Raw genomic sequence first — 18,993 nt, forward strand, 5'->3', positions numbered from 1 at the left:
TGATGGGCAAATAGTATAATAAAATATCAAATCTAAAATATATATTATATTCATGCTATCCTATTAAATCACGAATGCTAAAACCTCTTAAGTAGCTAAACCAAACTCTTACTATCAATTACACAAAAAAAAAAAAAAAAATTATATCAATAAATTATTATTAGATATTTTATTCCAACAGTCTAAATTGGAAAAATAGATATTGTAAACTTACAATTTAATTTTCATCTAAAAAAACAATTTATTGGCTGCACCCGACGAATCCATCAGGCATAAGCACTTCATCCGTACCATGCTTTCGATCCAAACATCCAATTTCTAAGGAAAAAAATGTTGAAATGCAGTTAATGGTACTGTTCAAAAAATATAAGAGGAGATTACCAAATGACATATGCACCGTACGCCAATATACATATATTCTTTCGCTCAAACACTTTCAAAACGTTAACACCCACTTAGGCCCTCTTTGAATGTGTAACGAAGAAGTATGATTTTTATTTCTTCAAAAATTTTGTTATTCTTTGATTGAATAACAAATTTTACCTACAAAATGATTCATTTTATTAGGGAAAAAGTAACTTGAAACTTTAAAGACGCAAATATACCGAACAAAACATTCATACATCTAAATCTAAATAGGACCTTAAAAGATTCAAGGATATCTTATTCCGAATATCCATTCAGTTTACTGCAGAAAAAATAATATTTGGCTAATAAGGAGTGATCAAATAACGATAATGAATAACATATTTCGTCTTGAAATCATTTAAAAAAAATAAATAAATCAATCAAAACATAGGAGAGATATTATACCATGCTACCAATTTATGCATACCACAATCTTTTATTAGAGAGCAAAAACCAAACATCTTATTTTCAATCACACAGAATATATATATATATCTTATTTCGACCCCCAAACATGACCTCAAAATTCAAATTAAAAGTTCAATGTAAAGAGCAAAAAAGTTCAAATTGGAAGCTCAATGAAAGTTCAAGTACCAAGATAAAACTAAGCTAACATTTCACGATCAATGGAGTGATCATGATTTGATGTACGAGGCCTGCTCACTCAGTATTTTTTTATTTTTTTTTCCCTTTTTGAATAAAGACCCATGGGCAGACTATTATACTAGAAAGTCTATTAGAACAATCGGAGATCCTTCACAATACCCAAGGCCATCTCCGCTGATGTGAAATGCAAGCAATAAAGATACCTTATGCCTCAGTTTGTGCAGGTGAAGAAATCTCTTCAACAATTTGCGTCATTCATAGAATCGGTTGTGTACTCTTGCCAGCAGCCCAATCCCAATTCCAGCAGATGATGTATAGTCCTCCCATGCAGCATCAACGAAAACGCAAAAGTGATGGAAGATGGCTGCAGGTCGCTAACCATAATAGCTACTAGTCCAGATATCAACTTGATGAATAACAATATTCGATGATGTTTTAGTTTTCCTGAAAAGTAAATTGTCACGAGTTTTCCATAGAGCACAAAGCATGAGTAAAGAATAAGCACTTACCTTCTCATCCCGTAAGTTTTCACATTATGAAATTTAGGGTTGGAAAGCTTCTACATTATCTCATGCATCCACATGCTCCTTCACCTTCAAGTATTCAAGGCATTGTTCAAGACTGCCGGGCAATAGCTTCGTCTATCGATGAAGAGCGGATTGACGGAGCGTCTTAAGCCCCTTCAGCCGCCAATCCTAACCGTCAGTCCTTCTCCTTTATCCCGCCCAGTTCCTTCTGCCTTAGGTTTATTTAGGCTTTATACCGTCAGGAAATATCTCGCTTCGGGTAAAAGCTTTGCCTCTCTTTTTTATTGGATATAGTGGGGCGGGCGTGAACAAGTTATTCTCAAAAAGAAAAACGTGGTTTTCAGGTCTTTATGAGTACTCTACGGGCGGAGCAGATGAAAAGAGTTCATTCTGTGAATATGAGCCAGGAGCAAGGATTCCGGAATAAATCCTCTATGGGACAAACTCAGTCCAGGTCCGTGAACATTGCTTATCTTCCTCCAAGATGCTCTGTGCCATTCACACAAAGCTCCACCACATCTCGGGGATCTGTTTTGAAATTCGAGTAAGAATCTGCATCCAAACCAACAAGCCCGTGCAAAATTACAAAATTAAAAAAATTAAAAAAAATTCTACCGTTTCAGAATAATCTATGCATAAAGGACAATGCATCTCAGTCCATGTAATGGTGAGAAAAAAGATACATAGCGTACAGGTAATGCATCAGAACAAGCCCACCATAACAAGGTTTCAATCTGTGGCATAATTCTTTAGGCGTCCCAGATATTCTTGCAAAGCTAGATCATTAATCTCTGATGAAATTTTCCTGAAAGAATATTTATAAGCAAACCATGTAGTGGATTTTCCAATTTTAGAAGCTTTCTGCTTTCCATATAAAACGCTTATCTTGAGATTCATCGGGATTTAGAAACTTAATTCTTCAGATGAAATTTGTGACTTGCATGTATATCTCACTTCAGGGGATTGCGACAAGGAAATAATTAAATGAATACTCAAAATGGAAAAATCGTTAATGTCACGATACCTGGTTAAGAGGTAGTTCTTGAGATTCCTCAGGATCAGCTTGTCCAGTTGTGACAGAGCTCGCGACGAAAGTGACGCACATCAAACTTCGGAGCAATGCCATTAGCAGAAGACAAGCCTTCTTTTGCCGATTAGTCAAGTTTGCTGATTTGTTGAATGGGCAAGGGCCATTGATACAGGGTGGGCCCACCCGGTAAACAATGTGCCTATCCCCCCGCCCTCACCGGCATGTGCCATCCGAATCGGCATATGCAGATTACTCTAGCAGTGCAGCATTACTCTTTAGCAGAATAGGGAACAACAACCTACTGTACTAATAGGACTCCTAATCAAAATTTTGTATTTCATGATATCCTTCTGTCCAGATCTCCTAGGTCATATTTCTTTCACTTATTGCTCAGAGCACATTTGTTTGCATGTACCACAGGGTCAAACTCACTTGTGATTGCCAACAAAATCACAGATTAATAGTTGGGGCACACGCTTGAAGTCCAGGTTTGCCCTTTAAACCTCATGTTGGTTATGAGTTGAAAGCAGCTCACATAGCTCAATTCATTTCTCTTTAATGCAAAGTTAAAAAGGATTAGGACTTGTGAACACTCGCATCTTACTATGAACAAACAGCCTCATAGTTAGCACTTGAGACCAATCCAACTTTGGCCTAGCTTCAGCTAATTTGCAACAATTTGACTTAGTATGGAGAAAGTCTTCTCTATAACAGTTATTCCATATAAGAATAACAACATCCAATCAAATTCCTTCACGTTAGAAAAAGATAAAATAATATACATTTTTCTCAAAACATCATTTTAATATAAAATTACCATATTGCTCTTGATTAGACTCTTTAACATCTCACATGGGATAATTGGATTAGTTTGTAATATATTCCATGTGGCATAATTGTTACAAAAAAAGGACTCTTCCAACCATCTGAAACAGTGATTGAAATGAATACTTTGGAAGAACCATCAGACAATCACCCCGTGAGCAAAAATTTCCGATCTAAGGAAGAAGAGAGACTTCTCTGCCACAAAGATTCCACATGTGATTTATACTTAACTAATCTGATAATATCATGCGAGTTGAAAAAAATCTAATCAAGAGTAATATGATAATTTTATGTTAAAACGATGTTAAAAAAAAACTTTACTCGTGTACCTTTGTGCAAGAAAGAATATTTGATTAGATATTATTATTCTTACATAAAATAACTGTTACAGAGAATACATTACGTCAGAGAAATTGCTACTGTATTTTTGCGAGGAGGTCACAACACGTGCTCTTTGCTAAACTTGATAGAAGAAAGTACAAAGAGGGGTTGGATGCCCTTCATCCAATCCTTTCTATCAATTCCAACCATCAACTCAATTCGTACTTTTTTATTGTTAAGCAAAAAAAAACACAAGTTGAGCTGATGTTTAAGATTGAAAAGGACAAAGCGAATGAATGACATTCAATCCTTCCTTATAATAACTTCTCTAAGGAGCTCCAAATATTATAAGAAATACTAAAACTTCCTAATCAATATTGCTCAATTTGAGCAAATACTTATGTGTGCTATATTGCTATGGCAAATAGATTAGTATGAAAATTTTTTGCGCCACCGTTGTGCAGTAATTTCCTGCACACCAAATTTCTGACAATTTGTCAAAAGGCAAAAGCTAGTTCCATCATTCGATCCAGCTTTTCGGCCAACTGTTGATCACATTCACTAAGATAAACAGCCAGATACTTTAGTGTACAGAAAATTCCTGCACACCAGTGGTGCAAAAAATCTACACCAAAATACTGCCTTAAAAAAATGATTCCCTCTATTGTTAAGGGAAAAAATTTTCAAACCCACTTAAATTTTTCCGCACCTTAAAAGATCATTATCCGAATTTTAGCATACAATAAATTCGACATAAAATCATCAAAACAAATCATTTTTGTTGCTGTCCTAATCCTAAATAAACTAAAACCCAAAATGACTACAAACACATGATAACGCAATCCAAATAAAAAAATGACCGGCAGCCTCTAGTATTATTACAATGAGCATTCCTTTACAAGGTTTATCGCTTTCTACAAACCATGATGACACAATCCAATAAAAATTCTTTTGACTATGATAACTATCATCCTTTCCATGAATTACACCAACAACCAAAAAAAGTAAATTCCTCGATAGTACTTACTGTTGAAAACAACTGTAGAGAGTGTTAGTTGGCATAACATATGCAATGTGCAAGTGAAAAGCTAGTATCTTTTAAGAATCTAATTTCCACTTTTTGGTTCTTAGAATAAATTGGTTGTTGAGTACGTCAATCTGCTAATAGTACCACAAAAGAAATCCTAAAGTGCAGTTGATGAGTCAGATTTCAATATAGCATCTAAAGTATTTAATTATTGAACAAATACCTGATTGCTACCTTGCAAAAAACTGACTCATCAACTGCACTTTAGGTAAATTTTTAGGTTTGTAACACCACTAGTACCACAAAAGATTCCCCAAAGTGCAGTTGATGAGTCAAATTTTCATATAACATTTCAGGTAAACAACATGATGTTTGAGATAGACATTATTTCAATTATTAAACCAATTTTTAACTGCCACTTGCAAAATTTGACTCATTAACTGCACTCTAGATACATTCTGTGGTTCCTATAGCAAATCATCCATCCAATAGTAGCTCAATTTTTAATTTGAAACAAATTTGGTATCCATTGCCTTGCACATACAGGGTAAACTCAGTCCGCGCGGCAGATCTAATTCACGACTGGTTGGGCTTTCGCATCGGGACATGACAAATTGAGTGAGATTACTTTAAAAGTGAAAGGTAGAACTTGTAGTGTTTCTGCAAGTAATATTATAACCTCTTTACAAATTGGCTAAATTACAACCTCCCTAACACTTTGTAATGTACTAATTATCCCCCCGCATTTATTTTTTGGCTATAATTAAAACCCGTCATTTCCCAAAATGGCTCTAAATCAACCCTTGCATTTTTTTTTACTTTTCTTTTGCCTCAATATCCATCCTACAGTTTGCCATATTCTCAAATTACCACCTTCCATTACATTTTTCATCCCACCAAACAAGAAAAAAGCAAAAAGACAAAAAAATAAGAAGAAAAGATGTAGCAGACCACTGTGGGTACCTGATTAGTATTATATCTAAGGTATTCTCATCAACCACTATATAGCTGCTCCATTCATGATCTCTCTGCTGTTGTAGCCAACAAAACCATAAACACCTCAACAACTCATCAATTATTATCATCGAAATCTTATTCATCATAATCATTTTCCCAATCATATGGAAACCTCTCCGTCTATTTGATAATTGTTGGCATCGAGGGTGTGATAGGCTACAACTTCACACTTACCGCTTTCATGCATGAAGTCTGCTCCACAGCCTCCACTATTGTTTTTGTTGCTTCCATGTATAAGGCAACCAAGGAGAAGCAGTGAATTGGATGACCATGAAAGTTTATTACTATTCTCTCATTTTTTTCCTTTTCTTTCTTTTTTCTTTCTTCTTCTTCGTATTATTTCTCTTCCTTTCGTTTCTTCTTCATTGTCTTCTTCTTCATCTTCGTTTTTCTTTTCCTTCTTTTCTACTACTGCTATAAAAAAGAGGAGGTTTCTTTTTGTGAATCAACTTCAAAAATTTGCTTCATATGATCATTTTATTTTCTGTAGTTCATTTCACAAACAATATCTATTCAAAATCAGTAGTCCTCAATTGTAACCCTCATGTATTGAGTTTCTTCATCCACAATTTTTTTTAAAAAAAAAGCATATGGCAATTTATTAACTTGTTTGGTAATGCTCTTCATCATAAGAACGTTGAAACAAATCCCTCATTAAAGCCTTTGCATCTATCATACTAATGATCATATAAAGCATTCCAAATAACAACAAAGGAAGCATGCAAAGAAATCATGACATCGAACAGTAATTGAAATTTCATGAGACATCATCTTTACCCAATAGTGAGTTCACGAAGCACAAAGTTTAAGACCACTTTACATAAAAATGCTCTAACTTTGCCTTCGACACTTGAAAAGTCGTTCTCAATGCTCCAAGTTTAGAGCCTAGTTAGTAAATTCGCGAATTTTTCGCAAATTATTCGCGAATTATTGAAAATCCGAATTAAACGGTCCGTTTACGAATTTTTCCGAAAGAAAGAGAATTATTCGCGAATTTTTGGGCCAGCCGAATTATTCGCGAATAATTCGCGAATTATTGAAAATATGAATAAAAAACTTATAATATTATTTTTATTTTATATCTTATATTTTATATTTTATACCGAATCCGTTTTTTAAGCCGAATTTTTCAACGAATTTAAAAATTAGAAAACGAATTTTATACGTATTATATCTGTACCGAATTTTTGCTGAATCCGAATTAACTAACTATGGTTTAGAGCAGATGTTCTGAATCATCTAAACCTGTATCTTATAAAACAAAGCCAAGGGCCTAGATGATTCGGAGCACCTATTCGGTGCACCAAATTCGTATACGCCTAGATAAATGAAATAATGGTGGCTGATGGGAAACAATAGATAGGTCAAGACTTCCAAACACAATGAAGTATTAAACCAACCCTTCTCTAAATGGCTGGAGAGGAATAACTACAACATCTTTCTATCTCGATAGTTGATAATACCTAATAGTAATGCACTCATACTCACAGCAATATTGTTTCTAGGACAACTACATAGTATGAATCCGGTTAATAACATTGCACAAAATCTAACCTCAAAGACCAATTATACAAAAAAAAAAGTATCCAAATTGTGGACCAGAATTTATTTCGGTCCTTAAAATTGAATTTGCCTTGTTAGGAAGCTTGAATTCCAATCAATCTAATCCTGCTATCAACTTCAATTCATGCGTAACATAAGTCTGACATGTCATCACAATCATACGAAATAAGGCTATGCATCTCAATCAGCATTCAATTGCCTTATGTATAGGAAAAAATACTTGTCAACTCTGCACATGAACACAAAGCAGTAGTCACATAAGGCCCGATGCAGACGTTGGATTAGTACTTTGTCATTTAAATAGCCCTAATTATATGCTGACGTGAAAAATACCAATAGTTTAAATGACCTTGATGGCACATCATCTGCTTCCATCAACTCTCCTAAACGAAACCTTGCAAACATTGGATTAGTACTTGGTCATTTAAATGGCCCTAATTATATGCTGACGTGAAAAATACCAATAATGACCTTGATGACACATCATCTGAATTTATTTCATAATAAATGTAGATATAACCCAGAGATCTCTGAGGTAATAGCAAAACTTGAAGCTCTTCGCAGGTGACAACAATTGAAAACAAAAAAGACTAAGCATGACCTACTGATACAAAAGGAAGATCTTTTTCACCTCAAAACACAATCTTGATTATCTTCCTTTTTCAACTCAAACTACAATCTTGATTATCTTCCTCAACTCAAAATACACTGTTGATTATTAAAAGCTATCTAACTTTCTAGGATGCGCAAAAGAACAATGTTTCAGCTACTGCAGGATATCTTTTCTTGAAAAAATACCTAATGCATTATATAACCATTTTTAGAAGCAAAAGATTTTTTATTTTGGACCGTAGGAGCAAAAGATTATCAAATGATCAATTACGACAATAAAATAAATACCTATCTATGATACCAAGCAATTGATCAAGAAATTTTTATCTCGACTTACTACTCAAGTTCTCGAATTAATTTACCTCAAAATTGAAGAAAATCCCAAGCACAACCAACCAAATTCCTAACCTGCAAAATCGTCGTCGGAGGAGAAGACAAATAGCTACTACTCTCAGATCCGGAGCTTGGAGAAGAGTTAGCGGGTCCTCCAAGCCCTGATCCGCGCCAACCCGACCCGACCCGACCCGACCCGCGCGAGAACGGAGCGCGGCGACGGCGCAGCGCGAGGGCACGAGGTGAACGGCATTGACGAGCTTCAGGAGCGCCCCCGTGCGCGGCCTCTTCGCCGCGCAGGAGCTTCATCGCAAGCTCGGCGACCCCCGCGACGAGGCGGTGGGCGCCGCCGCGACACCGTCGTCGCGCCCCGCGAGGCGGCCATGGAGGAGGACCACGGCCTTGCTAGGATCAAGGAGGTTCGCCATTGTTGGTGGTGCAGTGGCGGCGGTGGGTGAGGTTTTGATGATGACAGGGGAGAGGCATCAGATAGGACTATAGGAGAGAAAACCCTAGCCATGGTGGGTTTTTATGGGTTGGATTAGGGCATGGGAACAACGGCCGGCCGGACCGTGGCACAGCACCTTATTTCAGAACCGGTCCCGGTCCGGCCCGGTCCGGTTCTTTGGTCTGTGCTGGGGCTGGGCCGACCCTCCGGCCCGGTTAACTACAAAATGTTTGCAAGAGATGTCGGGTCCTAAGCGAAACCAATGTTTTAAAAAAACTAGTGAGACCAAGATGATGTGATAAATATTTTAATTATTATTTTAATATATATATATATATTATTATTTTAATATCATACTTAATTATAATATATACTAAAATTTTCTAGGCAAAATTTAGTATATGTAAGTTTTTAAGTTTTACTTTTTATAAAACTAATTTGTGCTAATAGAAAATAAAATCAGATAAATTGAATTTTAAGCCATTGAATTTAATATGACTTGATTGTTTAATTAAAATCAGACCGATTTACTGGTTTGATAATTGAACTACCGGTTTGAACAATTCAAAGTGGCTTTTAACTTATCCGGTTCAAAGGTTTAGATTGAATCGTTTTATAGATTAGGTCATGGTTAAACAGGTGGATCCGATTTTTAAATCATCGAATTGAGTGGTCGATTAAATGAAAGATTTCTTCTATCAAAATATATATAATATTAATTATATTATATATAATATAATACGTCATTGCATTGAACATCGATTGAAAGGATTGGTCATTGGATTAAAGATTGTAGGGTTGATATGGTCTCTCTTTAGGGTTGAATTGTCTCCCTAGAATAATAATAATATTAATCCAAATGCCAAAAATGATCAAGGAGTTGATCCAAAGACCAAAAAATCAAAAACAATCAAGATCGAAAGTACGGGACTCCCGTGCTTATAAATTATTTTTAATGATAGGACATTCGATTTGACGATCGGCTCAGTTAGGCATAATTTACGTTATTGAAACTATTTAGAAATCAAATTTTATAATTTTTCGACATCATTTATCAAGCGATCACATGGTCTAAAAAATGACTATTTTAATAATCGATATGATACGTTTTTAAGTTCAATGGTATAGAAGCATCCAAATTACATGAAAATTTAATATAAAATTCTACTTAATATTAAGAGTAAGAACAATACTTCCGATTTGAAATTGAAGTCCTTTATCATTGATTTTTATGAGATTTTTATTTCAGCCGTTCATTTTGAGACTACTCGTTTGCTGGGCAAACGAAGTCAAAAAATTATGAAATTTGATTTCTATATATTTCTAATAGCGTAGATCATGTCTAACAAAACCGATCGCTAAATCAGATGTCTCATCATTGAAAATAATTTATAAGTACTAGGCCTCCGTATTTTCGAAAGTACGGAAGCCTAGCACTGTAGACAATTATCCCTTTTTCACTAGTTAAGAATCTTAAGATTACACCGACCGTCCCTAGAGCAAGTGGCAAAGGGTTTGGTGGTTGGTACCCGAGACCCAAGTTCGAATCCTAGTTGATTCACATTTCTAGCTAAGTTTATTTCTAAATGAAATAAACGAAGCGGGTAGCGTGCTACCTATCTCTCAAAAAAAAAAAAGAAAAAAAGAATCTTAAGATTACCTGCTTTCTGAGATTACTGCGGAAAAATTACATTCAGTTTGCTGCAAATGTTGTGGGCCTTATTCTTTTGCGGCCCGTGGGCTAGTGAGGTACCCCAAACCAAAGCCGGTCCACTTCCAAACTCCAACCGGTCCATTTTCGTCCACCGGTTCGAGCCGGCCGGACCGGATTTACCGAGTCGGTTCGGTGCCGCCAAAGCACTTCGTCCCCTTTATGAGCGCCTCCTCTTGATCGGTTCCTAGGGTTTCGTTGTCTCCACGCTTCCGTAGCAGAGAAAGGTACTCCTTCAAACCCTAACCTTCTCTGTCTCTCTTCATCCACTTCTCCTCTTCGGTTGATCTCTCTTCTCTCCTTCTCTACCCCCATAAATTCGCCTCTTTTTCCTCTTTTTCGGAGTGCTCTGATTCGAATCTCCCGCTCTAGGGTTTCCTGCGCTTGATCCGATCATCTAGCGAGGCGAAGAGATGGCGGATCGATTGACCCGTATTGCGATCGTGAGCTCCGACCGGTGCAAGCCCAAGAAGTGTCGCCAAGAATGCAAGAAGAGTTGCCCCGTCGTCAAAACCGGTATAATGATTTGAATTTTGCCTCGCAATGAGTCTTTTGATCCTAAATATGGAAGTTTAAGTCATCAAGTTTGGTTTCGTGGTCAAAATCTAGCTGATTTTGATGACTTTATGATATGTAAGAATTGGGATTTTAGTTAAGGAATCTTTTGTTTTCCTGTTCATCTTGTGTAGTTGCTTGGGTTGTATTAGGTTTAGATCATGTTACGGTTGCTGAAGTTCATTGTTGTTTTCCACTCGGAGAACAACCTTTCTTTGCTTTCATGATTATAGACAAGTCGTCTTTTTTTTTTTTTTTGAATGAGGGTTTTTTTTTTTTTTTAATGTGCTTCCTCTTAATGGTTCTCTTGTTGATTGCTTAGTTTTATTTTGTAGCTATTTTCCTCTAAGTTGATTTTGATATCATTACTGCAGATAAGCTATAAATAGCTGTTATTAACCGAATTCTAATGTGCTAAAGTGAATTTGTGCAAGATTAGATCTTCTGATTGTGTTGTAGATATTATAAACTTGCTTTTTAAATAGTATCATTTTTGCCTGCTTCTGATGTTATCATCGTTTACCGTCTTAGCTTCTGTTGCATTAGTATATTTTTTAGGTTTTAACTTTTTCCTACTTGGTTTTCTGGTTAGGTGTCAAAACCCACGTTTATAGGAAATAAAAACTTGCAACTTGAAATGAGTCTATTATGTTGTTTGCAGTATATTGGTGGTGCATTTTTATCAAACTTACATTGGTTGTGCTTGACACATTATACAGGAAAACTCTGTATTGAAGTCACCCCGGCCTCAAAAATTGCTTTTATTTCCGAGGAGTTATGTATTGGATGTGGTATTTGTGTGAAGGTCTGTTCCGGTTATGGTCACTTCTCTACATGTTGATATCTGAGCATTTTCTTGTCCATGTTAAGGGATCAAGGTTTGCAACCTCACCATATTTTTGTTACTGGTGCAGAAATGCCCGTTTGAGGCCATTCAAATCATCAATTTACCAAAGGACCTGGACAAAGACACTACTCATCGCTATGGACCAAACACATTCAAGTTGCACAGGTTCGCAGAGACCTTGATTCCTTCGCAAAATATGATTTTTCTTTCATCACTTTCTATATTTTACCTCCTCGTACTTGTTCTCCTTCCTCCTCTATCTCTTATGATTGTGATAATATGACCGCTATAATACTAGTATGTCCGGTATCATTATTACATCTAATGAGTTACCAAAAATTCTCATAACAGGTTGCCAGTTCCAAGACCTGGGCAAGTTCTAGGCCTGGTAGGAACAAATGGTATTGGGAAATCCACTGCACTTAAAGTGTTGGCTGGGAAGTTGAAGCCTAACTTGGGCCGATTCAATGTAATGATTATTTTGCCCTTTACGATTATTCCTTGCTGGACATAAGTATGAACATTTATCTTCTATCTTTTTTGCTTCTTTTGCAGAATCCTCCTGATTGGCAAGAAATTTTGACATATTTCCGTGGTTCTGAACTTCAGAATTATTTCACTCGTATACTAGAGGATAATCTGAAGGTGCCTTCACGTACATACTTATTTTCTCACGAATTGATTTCTGATTTTAACAATAGGGAAGAATTCTTATATTATGTAACTTATTGATTGCGGTATATGGTACCATGCTGTGAGCTTTTTATTTGGATGTATACCCATGAACCATACTTATGAATGCTACCTGTGGGAGCTGCTGCTGTTATCTATGGTAGTAATCAATGCAAAATTGCTAATAATAAGCCCTTATTTTCCCAGGCGCATGTTTTTTAATAGCAGTTGATATTATTCGGCACTTGATTTCCTAGTCTTTCAATGTAATATTGACTTAGAATTGTTTGCTCCCAGTCTTAGAATTGTTTGCTCCCACAGTCATCACTGCTTTGATTTTTGTTTGCTGTTACATATTCATGTGTGGCTTGTAATTCAATCTTAGTTTCTGAATGTTGCTGTGCTAGTTTGACCCCGAGATAGTAATAACATAGCATATTCAATTGCCCTTTTTCGCTTGGAAATCTTTTGGCCATTCCTGATGTGGACATCTTTGATAGTGCTGGTGATGTTCACAATTTGTATGCTATATGTCATCATTTGTACTCATATTCCATTAGCTGTACTCATGTGATTGTAACATTTTTCATGCTACAGGCAATTATCAAGCCACAGTACGTTGACCACATTCCAAAAGCTGTTCAAGGGAATGTTGGGCAGGTGCTCGATCAGAAGGATGAGAGAGATATGAAGGCTGAATTATGTGTTGATCTCGAGTTGAACCAGGTCATTGACCGAAATGTGGGCGATTTGTCTGGTGGAGAGCTGCAAAGATTTGCGATTGCTGTAGTTGCTGTGCAAAATGCAGAAATCTATATGTTTGATGAGCCATCAAGTTATCTTGACGTGAAGCAGAGGCTTAAAGCTGCACAAGTAGTCCGGTCCTTGCTTAGACCTAACAGGTCTGAGGATTTCCGTGTTTTACACTTGATATTCTGTAACTATATCTAATTGCATATATCTATTGATGATTTATTCTTTTTCTCCTTTGTTTTGCCTTTTTTGTTAGCTATGTGATTGTTGTGGAGCATGACCTCAGTGTCCTGGATTACTTATCAGACTTCATTTGTTGCTTATACGGAAAGCCAGGAGCTTACGGAGTTGTTACTTTGCCCTTTTCTGTGCGAGAAGGGATCAACATATTCTTGGCTGGTTTTGTTCCTACAGAAAACCTCCGGTTTCGTGAAGAATCACTTACATTTAAGGTAACAGCATCTCGCAGCCAAATATTTGCTAGATCAGGTTTCTTTTGGGTAAAGGTGTATGAAAAGCACCTCCACTTTCGGCCTTTTCGAAACAGAACGCCAAGCTATTTTTTGATTGGTGAATCCTCTGCTGTTTCTTCCATATTGAGTTTTCTCTGTCAGTTAAATGGGGCATTCTGTTAAAATTTCTATAGACCGTAACTTAAAAAGGACCCATGGTTTGTTCAGGTAAAAAGCTAGAAGACTCATTGAACTTGCAAAATTGCCATTGAAGTTAACTGAATCCCTCAATTGTTCTCACGAAAATAATTCAAATCGAAATAAGAAAAAGTTGAGAGGGGTGTTGATCGAAAATAAGTTAAAGTTGTGTATATTCATTTTCACATGCCCATTGGTGGCTTTTTGATTATTTTCTTTTCTTAGGTCGCTGAGACTCCTCAGGAAAGTGCTGAGGAGATCCAAACATACCAACGTTACAAGTATCCTACAATGACTAAAACCCAGGGTAACTTCAGGCTTTCGGTCATTGAGGGTGAATTTACTGATTCTCAGATTATTGTGATGCTTGGTGAGAATGGTACTGGAAAAACAACCTTCATACGGATGTTGGTATGCTACTTTTGCCTTTGCATTTTATTATCTTCGAGGGACTTTTGTGTATATAACACCAAAATATATGTTTTTACATGCGTACCAGTGGAAAACTACAATTTGCATTACACTTAGAATTAGCCCTTTTTTAGTGTGATACGGCAAAGTTTTGCGCCTATACCCTTTAAGATGACTCACATTTCTTGTATGTTCCTCTCTGAATGAGTTGGGTTTCCATGCTAAAAATGTGTCCGTCAATGGAAAATTTCAAGATTACCACTATTTCACCCAAAACTCATATATCCAGTGCGAAAAGTTTCTCAAGCAGAGAGAGAGACACAAATAGGAGTTATTGCAATCGTTGGATGCATAAATTGTGACTTCCATTGGATCCACATACAAATATTGCTAATTAACTTATTAATAAGGTTACGGATGCTTAACTTTAAGGTGTTTACATGGATATACGTGTATTTTGCGGAATATTTACGTATCCAAAAATTCATACTTTTGATTATGCCTCTTCCTAACTTTGGAGAACTGAAGGGGGAAGTTATCACTCAGGCTTTCTTCCATTTCTTTTTGTGTGTGTGTGTGTGTGTGTCTTTCAGGCTGGATTGTTGAAGCCGGATACTGTAGAAGGTACAGATGTTGAAATACCTGAGTTCCATGTTTCGTATAAACCTCAGAAAATCAGTCCTAAGTTTCAATCTACTGTGAGACACTTGCTGCATCAGAAAATAAGGGATTCTTATATGCATGCTCAGTTTGTGTCGGATGTTATGAAACCGTTGCAAATTGAGCAACTCATGGACCAGGAAGTGGTAAATCTCTCTGGTGGAGAGCTTCAAAGAGTAGCCTTGTGCCTATGTCTTGGAAAGGTTTGTATAGCGTTGATATTGTTGTCTTACATTCTTTTACCTTTTTGCTCATGTTTTTTTTTTCATATGCAGTAAAACCTATGATGCAGATTAGCCAAAAAATTGATCATTTAGACATACGCCTTGTTGTTTTATTCTTCGCTGAGATAGTATTTAGGACCTATACTCGGTGGCTTAGGAAGTTGAGTGCACTATAGTGGAAAAACTATCTCATACTATAGAGACGGTAATTTTTTCTTTTTAGGGATAATTGCCTATATACTCCTCAAAACTTCGGAAATATCTCTTTTACCCTTACTTTTTTTTCCTTTCTAATATACCCCTCATATGTTCCTCCGTTATTCCAAAATATCCATGTAGTTACCACCCGTTAAGTTAACTTGGGTTAAACATGATGAGTTAAGTATCTACTAGAGTTAAAAAAATCGAAATAGCTCTTTTGCCCTTAACTTAAGGGCAAATAAGAAATGTTGGTGATGGTAGAAGGGTATATTTGAAAAGATCAAAAATCAAAATATTTTTTATGTCCCTAACTTAAGGGCAAATAAGAAAGTCGGTGATGGTGAAAGAGTATATTTGAAAGGGCAAAATAGTAATTTTATATAGATAACAGTTATTGCTAACAGTTCATTAATAGAATTTAATTCTAGAGATATATTTGAAATAGGTTGGAACGTAAAAAGGGTATTTTGAATATTTTAGCCTTCTAAGGGGAGTAAATCAGAAACTCGGGAACTTTTAGGGGTATATAAGCAAATGCCCCTTTTTTTTAACCTCTTATATTGGGTTAGTTTTGTCTGTAGAGTTGTCACAAGAGGATTCTATTTTACTTTCCTATTATGAAGTACTACTCATCCCATTGTCTATAATATCTCAGTTATCCCGTTTTTCCTAGGCCTTTTTGTGGCTATTAGATGAATCTTCATGGTAAGAAAATAATGCTCTTTCATTAATTAATCAGGTTGCAGCGAACGTGTGCAGTTTGTGTACTAGACACCTGATAGTGTGAATGACCTAGGATAAGCCTTCTACACATTGTAGAATGCTGCTAGAGTAAATTATTTGACCATCTTTTTCCATTTGTAGATTGCTTATCATTGGGTATTGTTTTCTTGTTCTATTTTTTTAACATGGACAAAATTTGTTTCATGACGTTTTTCAGCCAGCAGACATCTATTTGATAGATGAACCAAGTGCCTATCTAGATTCAGAGCAGCGTATTGTTGCCTCAAAGGTCATAAAAAGATTCATCCTTCACGCGAAGAAAACTGCATTTGTCGTTGAGCATGATTTCATCATGGCAACCTACCTTGCTGATAAAGTTATCGTCTATGAGGGGATACCTTCTGTAGATTGTACTGCCAACGCACCGCAGTCATTGGTATCTGGGATGAACCGTTTTCTCTCAGTAAGTGCCAGTCATTTACTTTTGGACCTTCCTTTTTCTTTTGGTGTGGAAGTTGTGTTGATTGAACCTCTAATTTATTTGATTGTAGAGGCGAGTTTGGTGTTTTCAGTTTAATGTCTCTTGTTGGTCTCTAGTTTTTGTTTGTCTGCCTTATTGGTTTCTCGTATTTTATGCACTCAAATCTGATGCATCATTTTCTTTGGTGCAGCATCTTGATATTACTTTTAGGCGAGATCCGACCAATTACAGGCCCCGCATAAACAAGTTGGATTCAACAAAGGATAGGGAACAAAAATCTGCAGGATCTTATTACTACCTTGACGATTAATGTAAAGGAGCATATGCAGGTTTATTCATAACTCTCTCTCTCTCTCTCTCTCTCTCTCTCTCTCTCTCTCATATGATGATGTCGTCTATTTTGCAGGATTATTTAACTGCCCTGCCTTGTCCGGTGATACAGAGCCCCTTTGCCACCACGAATGATCGCAACTAGAGTTATATTTTCTAGAAGGTTGAGGGTTATTTTTCGCGTCTTGATGCTTTCTAATCTTTTACTTGCTTGATCCTCCAACATGTTGAGTCTATTATGACTTACTACAGAAATCAGAAAGAGCTTCTGCCGCCCCTGCTGCCGCTTATGGTTTGCTATTTCCTATTTGATCCTCTACCCTTACAGACTGGCTCGTGCACCAAATTCGCCTGCTTAAGAATCTGTCAGCTGAATAGAGGTTCCTAGGTTTCGAGCTGTAGTCGCATGCGGTTACTGAAATTTTTTGTCGGCAGTTAATACTCTGGTTATTTTACTGTAATAAGTCATCTTGGTCTGAGTGTTGTACGGGTTTATTTATCGCCTTAACTTGAGATTCATTTTAAACTCAGTTCGGATGCACCAGTTTTTTCTATATATAGAGGTTGGGATTGTAATTTATGCGTGCTTGTTTGGTTGATGACTTTGCATCGATATTTCTCCGGTGCATGATACTCTCCTTCGACGACGCAATGAACCTGACCTCTCCTGAGCCTGTTGTTTGTGCGCGTGCTTGTGTGGGATTGTGTTCTACCAGGTTCTGTCGGCTTCCCTTTGGAAACAGCTATTCCTTCATAATTGTTATTTTGTATGAAGATTTATAAAATTTGATAAAAATTATTATTTTTATAATGGAGCAAATTTTTATATCGTTTGAATATAAAGTTACTAAAAAATGTTACTGTTTTGTTGTTACACTGAAAAAGGTTACTGTTTGATTTGTAGAATGATGAAAATATATATTTATAACTTCTTATGTGTAGATCTTTTGGATTTTTTTAGAGCATATAAAATTTGTTAAATTTTGGGTTTCCTCGGGAGTGTGAGTGGGTTTTATATGGTCCGGTGATTTTAGGTTGTGCATGATTAGGTTGACGACTAAACTGTAGGAGTTTGAGTTTGTGATATTTTAATAGTTTTATATCGGATGAAAACAGAATTATAATTAGGTGTATGAAAAATCATAGATGCTAATAATTATAAATAAAGTTTAAGTATTTTGGGTCGATCGTTGGACATAATGAATTATTATTGTTAGTGGATTGAATCATTATATTTTATTTAAAATTTTTTTGAGTTTTTTTCTGTTTGATTCTCAAATTACACTGGGAAGCGATTGAAATAATATAATTCTTTTTGAATGGTGAGATGTGGGTATCCTGTCATCACGTGGTGCTGAGACGATAGATATAAGTTCGTTAGAAATTATATATATTATTATGACGTAAATCTCACATTTATAGATTTATATAGCTTTACCAAAAAGCTTCTACATATCTTTTCTACTAAATATAATTTACAAAAGGATAAACACATCAACAAAAATTCCACCAAAAATTTCACAAGCATCACGGTCAACAAAATCATATGGAAAATGCTATATATATATCTACAAATGAATTTAAATATTACAGTTCACTCACCCTAGAATTTATAATTTTTTTTAAAATTCTAGTATTAAAAAAAAAAAAAAAGACTTTTGCATCACCGCGATGTCAAATTTACATCTTAAACAATAGGTGTACAGGGCGGCATTGCTATAAACATATTTAATAAAGTCAAACCTATAGGCTTACCATCTGTATAAATGAAAATACAAAATAAAAGAAAGAACCACTTGTTCACCTAGAAGCGCTAGTTTTTTTTCTTAAAAAAGAGTCACAAAGCTTCAGCAACCAGATAAGTGACAGGAAATTGCATAACCATTCTGTTGATAAAACCATTTATACCATTACAAAATATAAAACCCTACTTTTCTGATAATCCTCTGCAATAATACTCCTCTACATTGCACAGTAGTAGAATATATATCGACTTGGTTGTTGTTTTGCAACTACTCTCGAGTAATTTACATATAACAAGAACAAATCAAGCTCATG

General features: G+C 35.9%; 1 protein-coding gene and 1 long non-coding RNA gene across 12 annotated transcripts; one reads left to right on the forward strand and one right to left on the reverse strand.

Moving 5' to 3' along the window:
• LOC109716123 lies at nt 133-8,758 on the reverse strand. Of its 6 annotated transcripts, none has more exons than XR_002217846.1 (4): nt 2,566-6,728; nt 1,524-2,093; nt 1,218-1,458; nt 133-318 (listed from the first exon to the last, which is right to left on the reverse strand). It is a non-coding gene; the product is annotated as an uncharacterized LOC109716123 (long non-coding RNA). The 6 variants fall into 6 exon arrangements; XR_002217847.1 differs by lacking the exon at nt 133-318 and adding an exon at nt 525-543 and having other exon boundaries at nt 2,566-6,729; XR_002217848.1 differs by lacking the exon at nt 133-318 and adding an exon at nt 8,345-8,758 and having other exon boundaries at nt 924-1,458; nt 2,566-2,825.
• On the forward strand, nt 10,567-17,515 carry LOC109716387 (ABC transporter E family member 2). 6 transcript variants are annotated; one of them, XR_002217911.1, is made up of 14 exons: nt 10,567-10,655; nt 10,801-10,944; nt 11,703-11,788; nt 11,898-11,995; nt 12,182-12,299; nt 12,386-12,475; nt 13,100-13,404; nt 13,512-13,707; nt 14,131-14,316; nt 14,910-15,179; nt 16,342-16,587; nt 16,796-16,934; nt 17,012-17,098; nt 17,188-17,515. XR_002217911.1 is itself a non-coding variant. In XM_020241801.1 (13 exons), exons 2-12 carry the CDS (start codon nt 10,842-10,844, stop codon nt 16,913-16,915), a joined length of 1,818 nt encoding a protein of 605 aa, XP_020097390.1. In that variant the 5' UTR covers nt 10,567-10,655; nt 10,801-10,841; the 3' UTR covers nt 16,916-16,934; nt 17,012-17,515. The 6 variants fall into 6 exon arrangements, 4 of the variants coding, with proteins under 4 accessions (XP_020097390.1, XP_020097392.1, XP_020097394.1 ...); XR_002217912.1 differs by having other exon boundaries at nt 16,796-16,916; XM_020241801.1 differs by having other exon boundaries at nt 17,012-17,515.

Source organism: Ananas comosus, linkage group 10 (genome assembly GCF_001540865.1).
Source record: "Ananas comosus cultivar F153 linkage group 10, ASM154086v1, whole genome shotgun sequence".
Classification (NCBI taxonomy): domain Eukaryota; kingdom Viridiplantae; phylum Streptophyta; class Magnoliopsida; order Poales; family Bromeliaceae; genus Ananas; species Ananas comosus.